At 49.5% G+C, this 21,216-nt stretch overlaps 1 protein-coding gene across 2 annotated transcripts; it reads left to right on the forward strand.

The window, feature by feature from the left end:
* The first annotated feature begins 96 nt into the window (after nucleotides 1-96).
* INHBA (inhibin subunit beta A) lies at nucleotides 97-20,356 on the forward strand. Of its 2 annotated transcripts, XM_080817897.1 has the most exons (4): nucleotides 97-337; nucleotides 3,726-3,910; nucleotides 8,770-9,328; nucleotides 18,830-20,356. In XM_080817897.1, exons 3-4 carry the CDS (start codon nucleotides 8,941-8,943, stop codon nucleotides 19,714-19,716), a joined length of 1,275 nt encoding a protein of 424 aa, XP_080674023.1. In that variant the 5' UTR covers nucleotides 97-337; nucleotides 3,726-3,910; nucleotides 8,770-8,940; the 3' UTR covers nucleotides 19,717-20,356. The 2 variants fall into 2 exon arrangements, with proteins under 2 accessions (XP_080674023.1, XP_080674024.1); XM_080817898.1 differs by lacking the exon at nucleotides 3,726-3,910.
* Nucleotides 20,357-21,216: the final 860 nt, after the last annotated feature.

The following is a 21,216-nucleotide window of genomic DNA, read 5'->3' on the forward strand; positions in this document are numbered from 1 at the left end:
GCTGCTACCACAGAGGCGTAGAACCTTTGGACTCTTTCTATCAGCACACGAGGGATGCAGCAATTCCCTGATTTAAAAAAAAAAAACAACTCCCACACACAAAAAACTGTCCCCGGCCTTTTCTGCGTCTTCCCCTCTGAAGCTACAATTTGGGAACAGGTCGTGGGGTATCTTTGCAGGTAGATGAAGCTGGATTAGAATCAAGATCTCTGCCCTTATGGGTCCAGTGGACTTTCTAGGCTAAACGTCTATGTCTTCAAGACGGCACCATGGACATAGCTCCCCGAGGGGACCCAAGGGAGAGAAATGATGACAACAGTCCATCGGATGGGTTCTTGTGAGTATTTTCCTACTCTTCTGGGGCAACAGGAAAGTCCAACGCTGTCGTAGAGGTTTCCTGTTTGGCGTAGAACTGAGTTACGCGAAACAATTTGGAAATATATATTGGCTGGCAAGGACTTTGCCTGCACATTTCCTCAGTTCCTATTCATGAGAGTGTTTTTTTTTTTCCCCCTCACTATATGTTTTTTGGTAGAAGTTATACCTGATCATGTCTCTCTATATATTGAGTTTTTCCTAAGTAGTAAATGGTTACTTCTTGGGAAGAAATCCAGGCATTTCTGAATCATTTGGAAGTCGATTGGGGCCTCAGGTTCCAAAATAACCATCTACCTGAGGAGACTGTGATTCACATGTTGGAGTTGATGAAATGGCCACAGGGTGTCTAAGATATTCCACTCAAGGGTGTCTCTTCATCTTAAAACAATCTCTGACTGACCCTCTCCTTTCTGGATGAGCCCAGTCGCTCCGGGATTAAGTCATGAGCCAGGCAAGTTGGCCTCATCATGTGGAGAACAGCGTTTCACTTCTAAGTGAGTTGGATCCAGGCAAATTCCCTCTTGTGGGTCTCAGCAGCACCAGTGGGTGACGACCACGATGATTTTCCAAGACGTGGGACCCTGCACACAGTCCCGGTCCCCCATCCCCACCCCGAGGCCTTAAGGAAAGCCCCACCTGAGGGGGCACAGGCTTCCTTAAATAATCCCTACCATTTCCTCTTAAAAGGGAAGTTTGGAGAATATAATCTTGCTTGGAACAGGCATTAGGATTTAGGAAAGCATTCTGTTTTATCTCTTTGGATATTGACTGTGTGTCATTCCCCTAAGGTATTAAACAAATAAAACCAAGCTCCATCATATTTGTTTGCTCGGGGAGAAAGGCGCGGTAATCTCACTTTTGTGAATTTTGCTTCAGGGAATTCTCCATTGTGTGGATTTATCTGACACCGAATTGCTAAAATGAACAACTCATTCTTCCCTCACTTACCCTTCTCCAGGAGTTTCTTGCCTCCTAACAACTTGGGTTTGGGCCAGCTCATGTCATTTCATTGCTGGTCACCAAGGCTCTGCTTTTGGCTGAAGCACAAAGCCAGCACGAAATGTCTGGCGGCTGCACTGGACAGTTAGAGGGGATGGCGACAATGTCGCCCCAGAGATACCCTTGTTCTGTGTCAGTATCTCTGTAGGGTGTGGGCCTCCATTAATCAGGAAGCACAAGATACCCGAGGAGGCAGAATCACTTAAATTATGAAGATTTTGCCTAGTTGCCAAGGCCCCTTGGAGCATGCCTAGGAAGGGAATTAGGTGAAACTGGAAAATTACAACTCTTGATCAGGGTTTCTCAACTGCAGAACAATTACCATTTGGAGCCCGATAACTTCTCCGTTTCTGGGGGCTGATCTGTGCATGGCGGCATCCCGGGTCTCTACCCACTAGATGCCAGTAGAACTTTTCTTCCCCGATACGTCAGGCGAAATTGTGTTCAAACATTGCCAAATGTCTCCTGGGGAGGAAAATCATCAACCGCTACTGTAGACTGAAAGAGAACAGTTTACTGGGTTTTTTCTCCTTTTTCTCCTTCTCCTCCTTCTTCTTCTATTTCCCTAATCATTTTAGTCATAGCATCTGGGTTCCCTCGGTTTAGATAAGACATTCCCAAGTACTCAGCAAACAGAGAAGCTGTACACAGCACAAGGCTTTGTGGGCTATTCTGGTGGTTCTCAGAGAAATACGAGGTTTAGGAATTGGGTTTGGGATTAACTATTTCTGGCCCTGTTATTTTCTAATGAGTTTTGGAGAGATTTTAATGTCTCCCTCTCCCTCTCTGTTTGGCTGTGTTGGTTGCTTGATTCGACTTAAAAGCAAACAGCTTCCAGGCTCAACTGTGAATCTGGAATCCTGATCCTTCCTTGTCGCAAGTCTCTGTAGCTAACCCAAGGGCCCCGGCCACGGGCAGGCTCCGGCTGTCCAGAAAACAGGCAGGGCTTGCCAACCCTGTATCCCATCTCAACCATTTGATGAGACTCTTGATCTCACTGCAGCAAATATCACTCTGGATCCTGCCCACGTTTTCTGGATTCTGAGCTGCCTCTCGAGGGAGTCACCGCTCCCCACCAGGCAAGGCTTTCCTGCCTTGAGCCCAGAATAACACGGCAGCTGCTGAGAACACCTCGAGTCCTTTTGATTTCTCTCCATAGTCACGTTTTATGTTCCGTTTCCCAGACGGGATGAACCAGAAATCATGCTTTTTTGGAAACAGATTTTTCATAGGAAGGAACTAAAACACCCCGAGTCGTCAGCGGCAGAGTCCGCGCTCCGAACCCCCCCAGCCTCCTGCCATTTCAGCTGAATCAGACGGCAACTTGCCGGTCACCTGCTTGGGGCGTTCGTGTCCCCTGGCGTGTATTTTTCACCAAATAACAGCGGTGCGTGAGCTACAGGGAAAATAAAAGAGCCGTGAAAAACGGCCCCCTTTTCTAGGCCTGTCTCCTTGTTCCAGGAGTAGTGAGCAAAGAGACCAATTAATAGCATGGATGAAAGCCGAAGCACATACGGTTTGCCTGAGTCGAAAAATGAACATTCTTGCTTCTTGATCTCTGCCAACTTCGTACGGGGACAGCTGCTGCCACGGGTAAACACCACTATAAGTTAGCCGTGCCCTAAGGTGTGTGGCACCACAGGCCACAGGGAGGCCCCCGGGGACGCCGGTCTCTCCTCTCTTCCCACCACGGAGCTCTTATCCTTAAATGAACTTTGTTTTTTGACCAGCTCACTAATTGTGATTGAAAACACCAGCTCCCCAGCAAGGCACAAGCACTGGAGTTAGCAGCAGCAAGACGGGCCCTAATTGCTCCATTTACATAAAAGTAGAAACATACAACGTCTAAATATAAATCTCTGGCACATCGTGCCTTTTGCAATTACAGTAAAATAAGGTACCACAGTTTCCCTCCCGGCTCCTTCTCGCAGCAAGCTGCTCCGCCGGGTTCTCCAGGGGCCGCTCCTCGAGGCGAGAACAGAGCCCCTGCAAACGCTCCGGCGAGTAGTCGGGAGCTTTGTGAAGTCGCCAGTAAATCAGGCCGCCTGCACTAGGTGGAAAACGCGGTGGCAGCGGGCCACCGTGCTAGCGCAGAAGCGGGTAGGACCCAGCTCCACGCGGGGAAAGGGGACAGCTCGTGGGGCGTGAGCGCTCCCGGCGCGCCCCTGCCCGCGCCGCAGCCCGCCCGCGGGTCCCCGCGCTGGTCCCTGACCCTGGCCCTGCTTCGGACCCTGGCACCGAGGGCTGGGTTCAGAGATTCCCAGCTGCACGCACTGAATAGTGATTTTTCCCCCCTCTCTCTCTCCCTCTCTCTCTCTTTCTTTCTCCCCCTTCGCTGAATTCTTTAGCTGCCAAAAGGGGGGAAAAATCAAGAGCTGCTCTTAAAAGAAGTTGCCCTTGCTGGTGCTCGGGGTAAAAATAGAGGCGGCCGCTTCGGAGCGGCTTGGCCCAGACTCCAGCGCCGCGAGCCGGGCTCGAGCAGCGGCCGCGTTCCGGCGTGATCCCTGGGAGCTGCCAGCAGGTGTTGCTCAAGGTACAGTAGCAGGCCGAGCAGCGGGGACCGCAGGGCCGGGCGTGGGGACGCTGCGGGGGGAGGGGGCCGGAAGTGAAAGAGAAACCAAACCGAGGCAGGAAAGGAGATGCTTGTCAGGAGTTGGGCTGACCCGCTCACCCCTGGGCCCTTGAGTTCGGCAGGGAAGAGCTCATTCCCAGTCCACGAGAGGCGACCCAAGTTGTTTTAACCCGGCTGCGTCCTCTAGCCCCCCACCCCCCGCCCCCACCTTAATTTCCACTGAGTGAGGAGGCATTTCCAGGGTGGCTCAGCTCTGAGGCTGGGGATTCAGGTAGAGGATGACATCACTGCGGGTGGGCTGACCCGGTAAGTGGGCACCTCGGTGGCATCCGGGGGCCAACCCGATCTGAGTCACACACACATAGAGAGATGGTCGCTCCTCTAGAAGGGGCTCTGCACATTTCTGGGACACAAATGTGGACAGAAAGCCACCCAGGCATCTCCAAAAGAGTATCACCTGCGATTTTCTGAGCACGCCCTTGACCCTGCAGTTGAGTATGGTGGATCCCACCTGATAGGCCCAGACGCTGAGGTCTGAGGTTATGTGGTTGGCAAGCCACGGAACCAGGGTCTGATCTGGGTTTGTTTTGTGCCCCCAAAGTCATAAACACGATGGTATTTCCAGGACACCGGGGTTCATGCCTGGGGGTGGGGGTGGGGGGACAGGGGGTTTCAGAGGCCCTGCCTGTCAGGGCTGTCCAGGGGTGCTCATCAAAAAGGCTGGCGAAGTTCCTTTCTTCCATAGAGGTTGAGTCCCTCCCTCCGATTCCAAACTGATGGGCAGGGAGTTTTGGAGTTAACCAGCACCGATCCTGTCTCTGTCTTTCCTTCCCAGACTCCCTCTGTTCCTCTACAACCTAATGATTTAATTTCTTACTTTATTTCTGCGTATGCAGTTCTTAGACTAACCCCCCCACCCCACCCCAATGCACAGCTCACCATCCACACTCTCTCTGTGCTTAGCCAAGGCAGACCCTCCCACACAGCAAACTTCTGGTGTCCTAAAGGAACCTTCTCCAACTACACATCAGGAGGCCAGAGCCTCTATATTTTGCTTGTGGGCACAGTGAAAAGTTTATTTTATGCATGTTAAATCCTGCATACAAAACAACATATCTGGTCATATGGCTTTCATTAGCTCCCAATTTTGCACATTTTATTCAACTTGTCATGAGTCCCCGGCTCATGCTTCAGCTTTACTCCTTCAAACAACCCTTCCCCACTGTGCTGGTCCGAAGATTCCTCCCAACTGTGTTATTTCTCAGCCTTGCTAGCAACCCTCTCCCCCGACAAAAACTCTCACCATCTTAACTCCTAATCCAAGGAACGTTTGTTTCTTTTCATTAATCTCATGTTATATTCGTAACAACTTAGAAATCACAGGACTTGCAGTTCTGATAAAGAAGAATGATGTGCGAGCTCGCTTTCCTTCTCTGTTAGTTGGATTGGGATTCTGAAAGACTTGGGAAGGATAGGTACAAAGTTCACCAGCAGAGAATGAGTATTTTCCAAGTTCTTGGTGATATGTGATTCATGAAGCAGACATTCAATTTCAAGACGTAAAATCATAGCGTAAGTCAAGGGAAGGGCAGACCATTCTCATATAGGTATACATATTTTCCCATTTTTCCCCCTCCGTGAAGGATCTTATTTTAAAAAGTAAAATCAGAATCCCTATAAAGAGCACTGCAAATTTTCTTCCCTGTAAGAAACAATAAAATACTTTGTAAATAGAGGCAACTTCGTGAAGTAACAGATGTTTTATGTGAAGACATAAAACTGAACCTGAATATAATGAGAAGTGTGTGCTCGAGCAGTAAAAGTTGGAAGCTGGACACTCAGGGAGCTCTAGCTGTTCCATGTCAGTGTTTTTCTAAAAGGTAGTCTAGTCGGTCAGAGGTTTCCCTGGCTCTCAGTGATCACCAAGTGGTGTCCCAGCAGCCAAGAAAGGCTTTCCATTAGATAATGAATTATGAAATATGTCTCACACTGGAAAAACCAGTCATCTGCTGATGTCATGCTGATGCTAACCAATCCCAAACAAAGCCCCAGCCCTCCTCTGTTTGAGTGGTACCACTGTGTGAGTGTGCAAAGAAGTAGTACAGTATAAAACTTAAGAGTGCCAAAACCATGAAGAGGAACTCCTCAGACAGCTCTTACCACATGATCCAAGAGTCTGCTGGTGGAAGAGAGAGGACCGGAAAGGTAATGCTTTTTAACTCTTACTTAGGAGGTCTTGACACATGCAGAGTTCGAAAGGTTGGAAGGAATTTACTCACTGCTTTTCCAGGCACGTTGTTGATTTGTACCTTTGATATGATCCAGGCAGCTTAATACAGCTTTTAATAGTAGAACATGCAAATAGACGGCGTGTGTATTCAACCCACTCAGCACTTATAGACAAGTACATATGCCACAGAGAAAGCTGTTTTTAAGAGTTCCACTCAGCACCAGTAAATTCAGGGAACACACACACACAGACAGAGGGGATCCAAATATTGATAAGCTGCCCTTATCTCCGCGCTGCTCTTAGGACCCTCGGAGTTGTTTGGAGTCATTAGACCTTGAGTTTTATTTCAGACTCTCTTGTAAAATTTAATTGGGCTACAAAATGCTTTGGGTGCTGTACATGTGACGCCAAATACGGTAGATTATGTTAAGTTTTGTATTTCAAAGATGTTTGATTAACGGGTTATAACACAGCTGCCCCCTCCCCATTCTCTCGCACCATTACCCCTACTAAAATATATATATATATATATATATATATATATATATATATATATATACACACACACATATATATTAGACTCTTTAAGGAATGTCGACCAGGTCTTAAGAAGAAGAGCAGAGTAATTGATGTTCCTGGAGAAGAAATCCCAAACTGTGATAGATGGCTTGGAACAGAGAAAGTCTTGCAAGTAATTGTTTTGGAAAAGGGGGACAGGGTGTCGGATTCAGAAAAGCATTGTTATCTCTGCAAACTGCAATTTTACCTTAATGTCACAGTTTCCTCACCCTCCTCCTCTTGCCCTCAGATCCTAGGCTTGTAGTAATGATATTTATTAACTTTTTCCACCCAGAGCGCATTGCTTAACTACAAAACTCTGAACACACTAGGTGTCAGATATAAGCTGACTATATCTACAGAAACTGAGGGCTTATGTGTGGGAAAGAAACCGAGAGAGAAGGAAAGCTTTAACAGATGGACTTCTTAAAGATACTTCTGCATGATAAAAGCAATAAGACAGAAAATGAAAAAAGGGTGGTGGGGGGGAGAATAAAAAAAACTCAGAGAGGCATTGTTTAAAAATTCACATTTTTCTTTTTCTGTGAACACTGAAATCCATGATGATTTCATCTGTGCTGCTCCTTTGGGGGGATAAAGGAGCCATCGAGGGGCCAGTCCAGGAACACGTTGGTCCAGGACAGGGTAGGAGGCAGGCTGAAAAAGTCTTTCAGGGCAGAGGAAATCATTGGCCAATATATTTTGGAGAGTCTTTTTCCCTGGGACCAGTTATCCAAGTCCCAGGAGCACATTGTTTGTAGGAAATAATGTGGGAAAGGCCAAATGAACTTTGCATTTTATCTGTTAAGTTGGGACTGGAGGTGGTGGGCTGTAGTGTGTGTGTGTGTGTGTGTGTGTGTGTGTGTGCAGGGCGGAAGGGGGCGGCGGCGGTTAGGGAGAAGGGGGAGTTTCAGGTGACAGGAGCAGGTAGAATATTCCCTGTGCATCTTTCAGTGCCTGGTTGTGTTTTGCAGTTGGGGAAAGTAGAGTGTCTGAGATGACCCCAAACAAATTCTACTCCGCTCCCCTCAGATCCCCCCCGGAGCGGGTGACCCTGAACATTTAAATATGAATGAATGGGAAGCCGGCAACCTCCCGGACTCCCTCTCGCCGGCCGGCAGACCCAGCGGCTCCCCGGCCCCTCTGCCCCGGACCCCCACTACCTGTCCGCCCACCTCCAGGAACCCCTGGCCCCGCCTCAGGAGGCTGGGGCCGGCGTGGTGGTGGTGGTGGGGGGGTCACCTAGAGCTGCAGCCACGTAGGGGTGGAGGGCCCTGGGGGCAGATCGTTTCAACCTGGTCGTCCCAGGAGATTGGGACAGTGCCTTCCAGTGGGGCTTTCTTTCCCCTCCAAAAGAGGAAGAAGGTGAAGCAAGGGGACTGGGCAGAGAAAGAAAAAGAAAGGGGGGAGGGAAGTAGAACAGAATTAGGAGGATTTCTTTCAGAAGGGAAAGTAGAACTCCCGAGAATGGTGATATCTGAAGAGAGGTGTGTGTGAGGGAACAGTGAGCAGAAGGAAAGCAGCCTGTCAGAAAACGGGCTGTCCCTCCCCTTCCTAATCACAGCCTCTACTCGCAGACTCCCTCCCTCGCCCATTCACGCACTCACTTAGGACCAATCGTTCTCTCTCTCCTCTCTCTCTCTCTCTCTCTCCTTCTCTCTCTCTCTCTCTCCCTCCCTCTCCCTCTCTCTCTCCCTCTCTCCCCCTCTTTCTCCCTCTCCCTGTCTCTCCCTCCCTGTCTCTCCCTCCCTCTCTCCCTCCCTCCCTCTCTCTCCCTCTCCCCCCTTCTCTCCTCTCTCTCCCTTTCTCCCTGTCTCTCTCCCTCCCATCCTCTCTCTGTCTCTGTCTGTCCCCCCCCACCCTGTCTCTCCCTCCCTCCCTCTCTCCCTCCCTCCCTCCCTCCCTCCTTCTCTCTTACTCGGAGACAGTCAGAACTCTCCTCCCTGACAGCCACAAACCTACAGCACTGACTGCCTTCCGAGAGGGAACCTGCAAACAAAACTTCACAGAAAACTTTTTGTTCTTGTTCCAGAGAATTTGCTGAAGAGGAGAAGGGAAAAAAAAAATAAAATAAAAAAAGAAAGAAAGAAAGAAAGAAAGAAAAAAACAACACAACACAACAACAACAACAAAACCTGTGCGTGAGGGGGGAGGAAAAGCAGGGCCTTCTAAAAAGGCAATCACAACAACTTTTGCTGCCAGGATGCCCTTGCTTTGGCTGCGAGGATTTCTGTTGGCGAGTTGCTGGATTATAGTGAAGAGCTCCCCCACCCCGGGCTCCGAGGGGCACGGCGCGGCCCCCGACTGCCCGTCCTGCGCGCTGGCCGCCCTCCCAAAGGATGTGCCCAACTCTCAGCCGGAGATGGTGGAGGCCGTCAAGAAGCACATTCTGAACATGCTGCACTTGAAGAAGAGACCCGAAGTCACCCAGCCGGTGCCCAAGGCGGCGCTTCTGAACGCCATCCGAAAGCTCCATGTGGGCAAAGTGGGGGAGAACGGGTACGTGGAGATAGAGGATGACATCGGCAGGAGGGCAGAAATGAATGAACTCATGGAGCAGACCTCGGAGATCATCACGTTCGCGGAATCAGGTCGGTGCGGGCGTTCGCGGGTGGGGGCGGCGCGCCCCGGGCCGGCCGGCCGGGGAGGAACTTGCGCCCGCGGCGGCGGCGGCGGCGGCGGCGGCGGCGGCGGCGGCGGCGGCGGCGGCGGGGCGCCCGGGGGAGGTCACTCCGCGGCGGGCGCCGGCGGCGGCGGCGGCCGGAGGGGAGGCGGGGGAGCGGGCTGCGCCCACGCGGGATTCTAGCGCGAGCCCCGGCCGCGGGCGGCTCGCTCGCACTTGCGGAACTCGGCCGATCGCCCCGAGGAAGCTGCGAGGGCCGGGCCGGAGCTGGAAGCCCGCGGTGCCCGAGGCTCGCCCGCCCTGCCTCGGAACCCGCTCCGAGCAGCCCCGAGGGAGAGCCCGGGCGTCTGCGGGTGCGGGGGGCAGGGCGTCCAGGAGGCCCCCGGACCCCTTCCAAAGTTTCTATGGGCGGGGGGCGTGCGCGGAGTGCGGGGTCGCGGCGGAACGGCACAGATGAAGTCATTGTCTTCCAGCAAACCTTCCCTTTAAAAGTGCAGTCAGGGGCCACCCCGGGGAAGCAGGGCATGCTTATTATTAGTGACAGCCCCTTCCCCTTCAGAAACTCTGTCTTCCGGGAGCACGGGCATCACCGTCCAGGCAGGAAAGAGGGACTTTGGGGGACAGCTGACACTGAAGCGGCAGTCACTTTTGGAACACTGACTTTTGCTCTCTCAGCAACAGCCGCCGCCACCACCACCAAAAGAGAGTTTTGTTCTCTGCAAAGTTACTAAGAGCTCCCTGCCAAGGAATGCAACCTTGACAAAGTGCTCTCAGATACTACGCTGAACTCTCACTCAATCCTTAAGAGGAAGAACTTTAATAGGTTCCAATCATTGGCTCAGGACCACAGGAACCTGTTGCTGAGTAGACAGATACCTGTCAGAAGCGTGGCCACAGACGTGGAGGCAGGTTATTTTTACAGTTACGGGACGCAGACCCTTCGCACGCGGCAAGCCCATGCACGCCCCGGCACACAGATGTGCTCATACCCTGTTACTTTCACGGTAATGCCAGCCTAAAGAATCATATCCCTTGCCAAACCCATTTGAAAGGAATGCCATTGTTTTGTTTGGTGGAGCATATGGCCAGTAAAGTACGTGCAGGGACTCCCAGCATTTCTGTTTAAAAGTTTGCCGCAGCAGTATAAACAATTAAGGCAACACTCAGAATTTCCAATCCTGAAAACCTGTTGACTCAGATGTTCTGTTTTCAAGAAAACCGTGCCAGACCTGGGCATCCTTTTGGGGAGCAGATAGCCTGCTTGGCTTCCTGGCTTCCCTGGTAAGAGAAGCCCTGCTGTCCTACAAGCTTCCTGGCAGGACAGTCTCCCTCTCTCTCTCTTTCTCTCACCAGAAGCTTCTCTTCAAAGAAGGGCTCTCTTTCTCTAAAGCTCTTTCTGGAGGCAGCCCCCAAAGGACATGATCCTTAGGACTTTATCTGTTGAAGCTTATTGAGGAGACAAAGTCAGGTTGGCGTTTCCACCTTGCCACTCACCTTTCCTGATGGCAGGGGAGGGAAGAAAGTGCTTTACTGACATTGAGTCCCATGGAGGGGAACGGATTCCAGTAGTCTAGAGGTCTGTCTGCTCCCTGTGCTGATACAAAGGGACCCCATATAGGTTTTTATATACCAGTTACTGCACACGATGGTTTGAATTTCAGGCCCTACTCCATTGGCCTTACCCGTGTCAGATGACTAAGTATACCTATTCCCTGGGACCACTATTAACATACACCTGATGCTTGAGACAGCCTTGCTTCCTGACCTAGCTGACTTGTCTAGCAAATCCCGCTCTTGGCCTTGAGAGGTTCTGCAGTGAAAGAATTTGACCTTTTACATTCTTTCTTACTTATGGCCTTCATCTCAGAGGCCGTCTTTTTCTCATTTCTAGGAAATCTGGCCCTTTTTCTTTCTTTTTCTTTCCTGTTAGGTGTTTAGTTTAAAAGAAATTGAGTTACTTTTCAAAAAGGTGATCCATTTGACTCACGCGTTGACTCCAGTTTAAGGTTTGTAATGGAAAACTTCTCCTGGTTGAGTTTACAACTCGACTTCGGGTGAGCTGCTGGAGTCCCAGAGAAGGTTTACGACACACTTACTTATTTTTCTCATCTGAGAAGTTTCGCACATCAGCTTCAGGTTGATTTACCAGGATTTCGCGGAATTAATGATGGCTATCTGGACAGTTGATTCTCCAAGAGGAGTGCCAGATGGGTATCTTGTTGCTGATTTTGCCAACCACGAAAGAGTTTCATCGTCTGACTATACAAAAATGTCTTGCTGCTTTTGGAATAACTCAACCTTAATGATATTCAAACTATGTCAAATGTAAGAACTTGGAGAAGAGCAGACGGTGTTCATTCTTCTTTCCTCCACAAACTCTTTTGTACACCGTGGAAGGCTGTGAGTCACTGTCACTGAGACCCGGGCCACAGATGCATACCCATAGATGTGTCTTTCAAACTTAAGATTCCCCGATTGGGGGATTTCATGTCTAATTTTTGCCTCAACCCCTCTTGATGGTTAACTAAAGCCCATGATGTGGCCCAGCAGTTGAGGGACCCCCAAAAACTCCAGTGCCTAGAACTCTTGGAACTGAGTTTGTCCCATTTGGGCTCAGGTGGAAGGTGCCCATCTTTGTAAAGTTGATACGAGTTGTCTAACTGAGGGGTGAGGAATTGCACCCTTGACCCCCCTGAAATTTCTCCCAACAGATCAAAATTATTTTTTTGTAACACATGTCACCCAAGACTGCTCACCAAGATGACTGCATTCTCGGGACAGCTGGCACAGAATGCTCTGTGTCTACCCGAAGACCTTAAAGGAGAAGAAGGGACGGGTAGGGTCAAGTGAGCTCTCTGCATAATTGTCAGCGAGGCTGAAATCGGCGGTCTTCTCGATGACTCTAGCTTATTTTATCTCCTTGTGATCCGTGACACTATCTGGTCAGTGTACAGTAACAGCATATTACCGAGTCTCCACATGCTGCCAGATTTATATGTTGATTATGGTAATCAACGTAGCAATTGACAGCACTTGTTGAAGAACAGATAGGGACAGAAAGACAAACGAAGCCCCAGGAAATACGCAATGCTCGCTAAGCCCAGGTGTTGTTGAAAGCAACACATAAATCTCCCCCTCTTGGAGGATTCCCGTTACAGAAGGGTTGAATTAGAAATATGCACTTGCCAAACGGGGGTCTAAGAAGGCTGCCTTGGGCGACTATTTCTCCCCAGCCCAAGAAAGTCATCTCAATCCGGAGCTGACTCATGCCGATTCCGTGCCAGCCTAAGGAAATTTCCTGCGAATTACCCCTCACTGAAGGGTGCTTTTAGGGGTTACACACTTTCTTCTCTCAATAATGCAAAGTGATCGGCCACAAGAGGGCGCATTCCAAAGACTTTTGCTCCTTAGCGGTTAATCTAGGGAAAGGCATTTTCGGCTCCTGGAAGCCCCATTCTGTAGCGCCCAAATCTTGGTACTTCTCGGTTGCCCCCTGCTTCCTCTCATCCTCCAGAAAACGTTAGGATTTTATGGGATGGGAGAAACATGGCTACCTGTGACCCAGTAAATGAGACAGAAGACAGGAAGTGGGGATTCTAGTGATACATGGGAACATTCCGGAGCTCTATGGAAGGCAGAGGGATGATACATTTCAGAAGCAAACAAAGCAGAGCAGCGTGGAGAAGTGTGACCATGAATCATCAGCAGCGCTGATCTGCTCACACATCTCTCCCTAAGACGGCTGGCTGCCTGGCTTTGACCAAAATGCCTTCCACCTCCCCTCATTTTGTTGCCGGGTATGCCTGTCTTATCGACGCTTTTCACCAGCAACAAATGACAAGTGACTTCCAACAGGGAGGAAAGGGCAGTTTGCTGTGAGAATCTGGGTACAGCTTCGGAAGATACGTTTCTTTCTAAACTGAGTGGGGAGCCGACTGGGGGGAGAAGAGACAAGAAGCGAGATGCCTCATGGTTTGGGTGGGCCTGTGACGTAGGTGGGTCGGAGTTAGCGTGGGGGAGCCCTCAGAGGATAGGAAATCAGCTTTCATATATGGAGAACTGGGAGTCAGACCTTCTCAGGCACTTTTAATGAAAACATGTATTTGTCTTGGCCCCTTTTGCTAACCTGTACTGGAGCGTGAGCTGTAGATCAGAATTCCTCATACTCCAATGGTTCCTGGACCCAAAATCAAAAGTGCAAAAGTTCTCAGGAACTTTGGAAGAAGTCGCTGAAATTTCTGTAGGTTGAATCTTAAGAATTTTCTCTACTTCTTTTCGGAACCTAAAACCCCTTTCTCTTTCCCTCTCTTTCTCTCTCTCTCTCTCTCTCTCTCTCTATTTCATCACCACTGAAATGGAAGACACCCGAATGTGGCCTGGCATTTACAATTCAATAGCAGATGCGAAGGAAAAAAAAATAGGAAGGCTAACAAAACCAATCCAGATAATTTATGACCAAACTTGTAGTTCTGCTACAAGGCAAAACCCTCGGCTGCAGGTTAAGGGAGGCATCACCTCTAAGACCTCACTTGCTCCCTTCTGCAGAAACCCCTGGAAACAGTCCAGATGCAAAGTTAGTGACTCAGAGGACACGCATGCGCACCTGGTTGCCCCGTATGCTCCCACCAGTGACTGCACCATCTAGGCATAGCGAAATCTGGGTCCAGAATGCAAAATTAAAGTAACAGCCGCATTTCACAACAAGGCTTTTCCCCCATCTCGAGTTAAAATCCTCCATAAACAACAAGATTTTCCACATTCACATTAGAGATGGAATTATTACCCATATGTACAAGGGCGGGATGCTTTAAGCAGGAACCCGGTGAGGAAAACAAAACGGAACACAAACCAAATACTGTGTGTGTGTGTGTGTTGCTTATTTCATTGGAAATGTTCATACGCCCACAGATCTGAGGTGAGGGCTTGAGGAAGAGCAGCATTTTGAGTCCTGGTGTGGGGGATGGGAAGAACCAGGGGCTTGGTTGCTTAACCCTTGGCAGGCCTGTGAGAGCAAAGGAAAAAAGGTGCTTTGGGGATTCTTCCTTGCAGCTTCTGGTCTTTCCTCTGTTGGAACCCCCTGCCCGGCAGCATTTCAAAGGTCTTCCCTGTAAGGTGCCATCTTTATACCTCCTACTCATTTTTATGCACCTTTCTCTCTCCCCTTGGTTTTGTGTCCACCGGGCTCATAGAGGTTTAAGTGATGAAATATTATCACCCACATGGGTTTGCGTGGGACTTTCTTAGTGAATTACTCAGGCAGAGCAGGCTGTGATACAAGACTTGCTCACGAGCCTCGGGAGGGAAAAAATAGCACAGAGGATGAAAAGAATATTATCAGAGAGTAGGTAATGAAAGGTTAGCAAAGCCAACAGCTATATCTAGGTAGCTAGGTAATAATGCAGGAACCCAGTGCGCACCTGTACCAACTAATCTGTACCTGCTCACAAAGCATTGTGGGAAGGCTTCCATTTCAGGATTTGATGCAGGAGATCGTTAAGTCAAACCTGAAACTGATTAGTAATTGATCCTAAACACCTCAGCCTCAGGCAACCTCCTTCCATTTTTCAAATTGCTATGCCTAGAGATTTGAAGACTGGAGCATTCTCAAAGCATCACCGCAGTCTAACACTCTCTCTTAGGTCAGATACAGATAAAGGGAATAGAATCAAGTGACGAGTTCTATTTTTCATACCTAAGAAATTTGAGGGTTGTAATATCTTTCTGAAACCTACAGCCCTGATAAATATTAATCATCTCAGCTTCTAGCTGTCTCATTCTCTCCACCCCCTTCTGCAATGAAAGCTAAATGTAAAAGAGAGAAAAAAAAAAGCACTGCACTGTTTAATAAGTCAAATACAATAGAACTTTTAAAATGTACCTGCATGTAAGGTAGACATTAGGAAGACTTGCATCTCTCTCTTCCCCCTGTTCTCCTGAGCATTATGGCAACAGCATTTTCATGAAATTGGATCTGTTTTATTTTTTTTCCCTGATAAAATATCATGCAATATACAAATAGCAGTTCCGGAAATGGACACCAGGAGAAGGAGGCGACAGGCATGTCAATTAGTAGGGGGAAAATCCAAATGTCAGAAATATGGGGGAGAGATTCAGCAAGCAGGCAGTAGATGTGAATACAGGAACAGTCTTTTCAAGCTCAGATAATTAAACCGATGCGTAAATCAGCCCTGTGCTTCTCCACACACGCGGGCGATGCCACCCAGTTAATCATTAGCCAGGACCAGGTTGAAAGTCATTTTATGATGCCTCCCTGATCCTAATATAACAGCACCTGACAGATTGAGCCCCCTCTAATGAGCACTCTCTTTGTACGATCCTCTCTCAGGAACACTAAATCATTTGCTTCCGAGTACAGCTGCCTGTGAAGAAGGGGTGGGGCTAGCTCATGCCTTAGAAACCTGCCCTGGTGGAATGAGGGGCTGTTCCTGGAAGCCAGGGACCTCAGCCTCCCTGGCCCCTACAAAAGCAATTTGCATGTACTCTAGCTCCTTGGATCAAGTCAGCCAATTAGCTCACCCTGGCCCCCGCCCCACCCCCAGCCTCTGTAGACATTCTGGACTCTCTTCGTAGAAAGCCCGCCGCAGGCTGGTCCGCACTGCCATCCGGATCCTCTCTCTACCGGAGGAAGGACCATCTACCTTCACCCCAGCCCCTCCTGCCAGGCCCGGGTAAAAGCAGAGAGGAGCTTGTGGGAATGAGTTACCTGAAACCCAGAGAGCTTTCCCATCCCAAGGACGAGTCCGAGTCTCCAGTTTCACACTCTTTCCTAGAAAAACAAAACACAGCCTCGTGCCCTCTGGCTTCTCTAACTTAGCAGCTACTATCTCTCTGTCTTTACAGTGGCACCCCGCACAGTGTAAGGTTTCAGAAGCTGGCCTGCGTAGAGGCAGAAGGGAGAACAGCAGGTAGCTTGTTACTATTCTCTGCGGGACACGGAGGGAGGTTCCTGCACACCCATCCAGGGGCGGCTGCCCTGGGCTTGGGGAGCTTCCAGAAGGACCCTACCTCTTCAGATCTGCTGCTGAATGTCTTTTTAAATTTAAATCATTAAGCTCTCCTTCCTGGAATCTTCTCTTTTCTCCCCCCCCCCCAAAAAAAGCCAAACAGTATCAGAAAACCCACCAGCTTTTAGCAAAGAGGAATACTGTCTTCACGTTTTGAAAAGAAATCACGCTCCCTAAAAAATGACAGTCTCCCCTCCTTCTAACTGCTCTCTACTCTGGTGATCTAATCGTGAACCTAGCTTTATCATTCATTTTAAACCCTGCCAGAGATCCAAAGCTGGAGGAGAGGGACCTCGCCCAACCCCTCCACCCGGCCACCTCCCACCACCAGCACCACCACCATGGAGGCCAACGTGCTAGCGACTTTATACCAAGATGCCAGAGACTCTTTTGTATAGACATGTAGCCTTTCTCGGCCCTGGCCTCAGTGAATTTACCACTATCAGAATCACAGCGTGCAGAGTGTGTTAAATTAAGAACAGAATCTACAGTGCGCAATGCACAGAAAAGCCTGCCTTCTGATGCAGAGAGAACTTGAAACTGTGCCGAAAATTTATAGTACCGTAAACATCTCAGGGCTGAGAGTGATAAGTATGGCTGGATTTCCGTTAGCTATAGAAATCCAGGCAGGGAGACCCTCCCAGGGAGTTGCGAGTTCTAAGATGACCTTCCCCAACATTGTTCTCAGATTTGCGTCCGGGATGTGTGCACGCCGGACAGTTGTCAGCAGGTACCCACAGGAGGTGGTCAGGCAAAGAGGGCATGTTTCATAGACCAGCAAGCGGTAAAAGTGCGGCTGGGGGAAGCTGTTTCCTCGATCGGAGCGTTCCAGTCTGGACACCTGTTCCTCGCAGTAAACGTTGCCGCGTGTATAGACACACAGGTGCTTATGGAAAGAGAAGGGAACGGTTTAAGTTAGGCAGGAACTGCATGGTCTCTGAATCCAACTGCCTTGCCAGTGTGGGGATTTCCTTTCTGTTAGTAGCAGTTGCTGTAATTGGGGCTCATTAAGCTGCATTCAGAAGGGAAGGAGGCAAAATCGGGGGATGCAGCAGTGGGAGGTAGATCTCTTAATCTAACATGACTGGATGCTGAGGACGCAATTGCCTCGTTCCTGGTAAACGCTGGGCCGTGACAGTGAATGAGATAGATAGGATCTCAGACCAGGGGCGTCCTAAATCAGACTGGCAGGGGGGTCAGGGACTGAACCCTTATCAAGGGCAGCCACTGAAGGTGATGTGTTGGGAGCAGGAGTGTTCTAGGCAGGGGTCACTGCCTGGAGGTGAGAAAGTGTATGCGGTACAGCTGACCTTGAACAAACACTGTGTGGCTGCACCACAGGGGATGGGGCACTGGGAGAGAGCGGGTGGTGAAGGGGAAGCGGTCAAGGTCGCGCCCAGAATCCCAGGTAGTTTCTGTTTTATACCCGCTTCGTGGAGCAATGATTGGAAAGGGGCCTGGCTCTATGCTGGAGAACCAAATGCAAGAAAAGCCTGCTGCAGGGACCCAGGAAAGAAAGAATGGAGGGGTGGGGCAGGTCATGGCCAAGGCAGAGGCTAGCTCAGTGGGCACTGGTTGACTCCACTTACTTACATGGGGGGTGCCTGTGTGTTTCTGTGGGAATAGCATCACTTTGACAGCTTGCTAGAGCTCACAGTGGGTTTTCTTTCTTTCTTTCTTTTTTAAATTTTATTATTCTTTTTTATTTGACAGAGAGAGAGAGAGAGACAGCAAGAAAGGGAACACAAGCAGGGGGAGCGGGAGAGGGAGAAGTGGGCTCTCTGCCAAGCGGGAAGCCCAGTGCGGGGCTTGATCTCAGGGCTCTGGGATCATGACCTGAGCTGAAGGCAGATGCTTAACGACTGAGCCACCCATGTTATGTCAAGCCTGCTGCAAAGTGGGTCCAATGTCATTGTGCCATTCCCATTTTAAAGAAGATGCAGCTGAGATTAAGCAGTGAACGGACACAGAGCGCCCCCGCACCCCCACCGCAGGCTCCCGGACACTGGCTGAGATCTAGGCTCCTTTCTTTTTTAGAGCCAGGAGTTGACAGACATTCTCCGGAAAGGGCCGAGAGCACATGTGTTCAGCTTTGCGGGCCCGTCCCTGTTGTGGCCATTCAACTCCATGATCGAGGGCAGAAGCAGCCATAGACAGCCTATAAAGAACTGAGTGTAGCTGTGGTCCCATAAAACTTCATTTATGGGCACTGAAGTGTAAATTTCATGTAATTTTCACATGACACAAAATACACTTTCTCTTCCACCATTTAAAAATGTCAACACCTTTCTGCGGGCCGGTGGGCTGTTAACTCGCTGACCCCTGCCGGAGATGGCCCACAGCAGAGGCGCCGTGCGTGCCTGAGATGAGTGTGTGATGATCCCCGCGCCCCCGCACAACTAACGACTGTCCCTGCTCTCTCTCGTGCTGTGTTTCATCCGCAGGCACAGCCAGGAAAACGCTGCACTTTGAGATTTCCAAAGAAGGCAGTGACCTGTCCGTGGTGGAGCGAGCCGAAGTCTGGCTCTTCCTCAAAGTCCCCAAGGCCAACAGGACCAGGACCAAAGTCACCATCCGGCTCTTGCAGAAGCACCCGCAGGGCAGCGCGGACGCAGGGGAGGACCCCGAGGAGATGGGCTTCGCGGAGGAGAGGAACGAAGTGTTGATATCGGAGAAGGTGGTGGACGCACGCAAGAGCACCTGGCACATCTTCCCGGTGTCCAGCAGCATTCAGCGGTTGCTGGACCAGGGCAGGAGCTCCCTGGACGTTCGGATTGCCTGCGAGCAGTGCCACGAGACGGGCGCCAGCCTGGTGCTCCTGGGCAAGAAGAAGAAGAAGGAGGAGGAGGGGGAGGGAAAGAGGAAGGACGGAGGAGACGGAGGGGCAGGGGGAGACGAGGACAAGGAGCAGTCCCACAGACCTTTCCTCATGCTGCAGGCCCGCCAGTCCGAAGACCACCCTCATCGGCGGCGGAGGCGCGGCTTGGAGTGCGACGGGAAGGTCAACATCTGCTGTAAGAAACAGTTCTTTGTCAGCTTCAAGGACATCGGCTGGAACGACTGGATCATCGCTCCCTCCGGCTATCACGCCAACTACTGCGAGGGTGAGTGCCCGAGCCACATAGCAGGCACATCGGGGTCCTCGCTCTCCTTCCACTCGACCGTCATCAACCACTACCGAATGCGGGGGCACAGCCCCTTCGCCAACCTCAAGTCGTGCTGTGTGCCCACCAAGCTGAGACCCATGTCCATGCTGTACTATGATGATGGGCAGAACATCATCAAAAAGGACATTCAGAACATGATAGTGGAGGAGTGCGGGTGCTCATAGAGCGCCCCGCCCAGGGGGACGGGGAGTCAGAGTGGTCCAGAGAAGACAGTGGCAAGATGAAGAAATGTTTAAGGTTTCTGAGTTAAACACGCAGAAAAAAAAAAAAATAGAAATTAAAAAAAAATAAACTAAAAGCAAAACCTGAAACAGATGAAGGAAGATGTGGAAAAATTCCTTAGCCAGGGCTCAGAGATGAAGCAGTGAACCAGATGGGAATTGGGAGGGAGGGGGAGAACAGCGCCCCCTTCATTTCTTCTGATATCAAGGTGATGACGTCAGTTGCTTACACGGGAGTATTGTCCCCTCCTTTTCAGTCCCCTTTTCAGTGTGAGCCTCGAAGTCGACTTGTCTAGTCTGCAATAACGTGGGCAGGCACAACCCAAATAGCATCTAGAAAGCCATGAGTTTGAAAGAGCCAGTTACCGGCGCTTTCCCACCCAGTTACCCAGGTTGTAAGGTATGTCTGTGTGACCCTCTCTCTGTGTATATCAGCCCGTGCATACACGCACACAGACACACACACACACACACACACACATCCACACACAGAGGCATTTCCACACGACACGTGCATACACGTACAGGCAAGGGAACAGTAGTATGAGGTGGTCACACTTCTTTTTCTGCACCAGTTTTGCGACAAGGCAAAACAAAACAAAAACCAACCTAAAAACAGAACAAAACGAAACAAAACAAACATTTGAGACCAAGAATGGGAAGAAAGCAAAATCAAGGAACAAAGAATACCAAGTTACATTTCGTTAAGGTGCTTATGATCTTAGTACTATGCAACCTAATAGGTTTGAAACTGTTTACCTGAGAGAGAACAAAATGAGAGACTTTTTTGTATTGGAAGTAACCTGATTAATTTTTATTTTCTTCAAGGAGAGATACTTGAAAGGAATATGTTTGTCCATCTGTTGGATCCAAACATTTCTATATTTTGTAAATGTTGTTTTTTTTTTATCGTTTACTATTTGCACTACAATGGTGTTTGACCTGTCTAATCCTTATTTAACAAGTATTTTCTTTGGGTGGGGGTTGGGGGGGTTAAGAGCTGCACTTAATGTGAGCTATAAGAGAACTGCTACAGCACACAAAATAGCTATTTTTATTATTATAATTATAATTATTATTATTATTTTGTACCTTAAAAAATAGACACATACACCAAAGACATTTGTGTGAGCCTTTAAACAGTCTGTCTGTGGTTGGTATCATTCACCATCAGTGAGTCAGGGGTTGGGATTCAAGGCGGAGTAGGGTGGATGGCGTTCAGGCTGGAGAGACCTGAGAAGTTTGGTTTTTTGACTCCTTTGACATCCATGAAACGGGACATTTCATACTGGATGTACAGTAGTTGTACACTGTCGGCTATCATAGAATACTACATGCTTGTCCGTGTATATGTACATGGCTTGTGCATATGCATACCTGTGTGTATATAAACATGGATCGCATCATATGCCCATGCACATTTTAAGCACGTCAGGCTGTCAT

The sequence above is a fragment of the Martes martes genome, assembly GCF_963455335.1.
Source record: "Martes martes genome assembly, chromosome: 11".
In the NCBI taxonomy this organism is placed as follows: Eukaryota; Metazoa; Chordata; class Mammalia; order Carnivora; family Mustelidae; genus Martes; species Martes martes.

Excerpts from the sequence above, each read along its gene's own strand:
- INHBA (XM_080817897.1), top strand. The coding sequence starts at position 8,941 with ATGCCCTTGCTTTGGCTGCGAGGATTTCTGTTGGCGAGTTGCTGGATT. Across the intron at positions 9,329-18,829 it reads CATCACGTTCGCGGAATCAG|GCACAGCCAGGAAAACGCTG; the intron begins GTCGGTGCGGGC and ends TTTCATCCGCAG.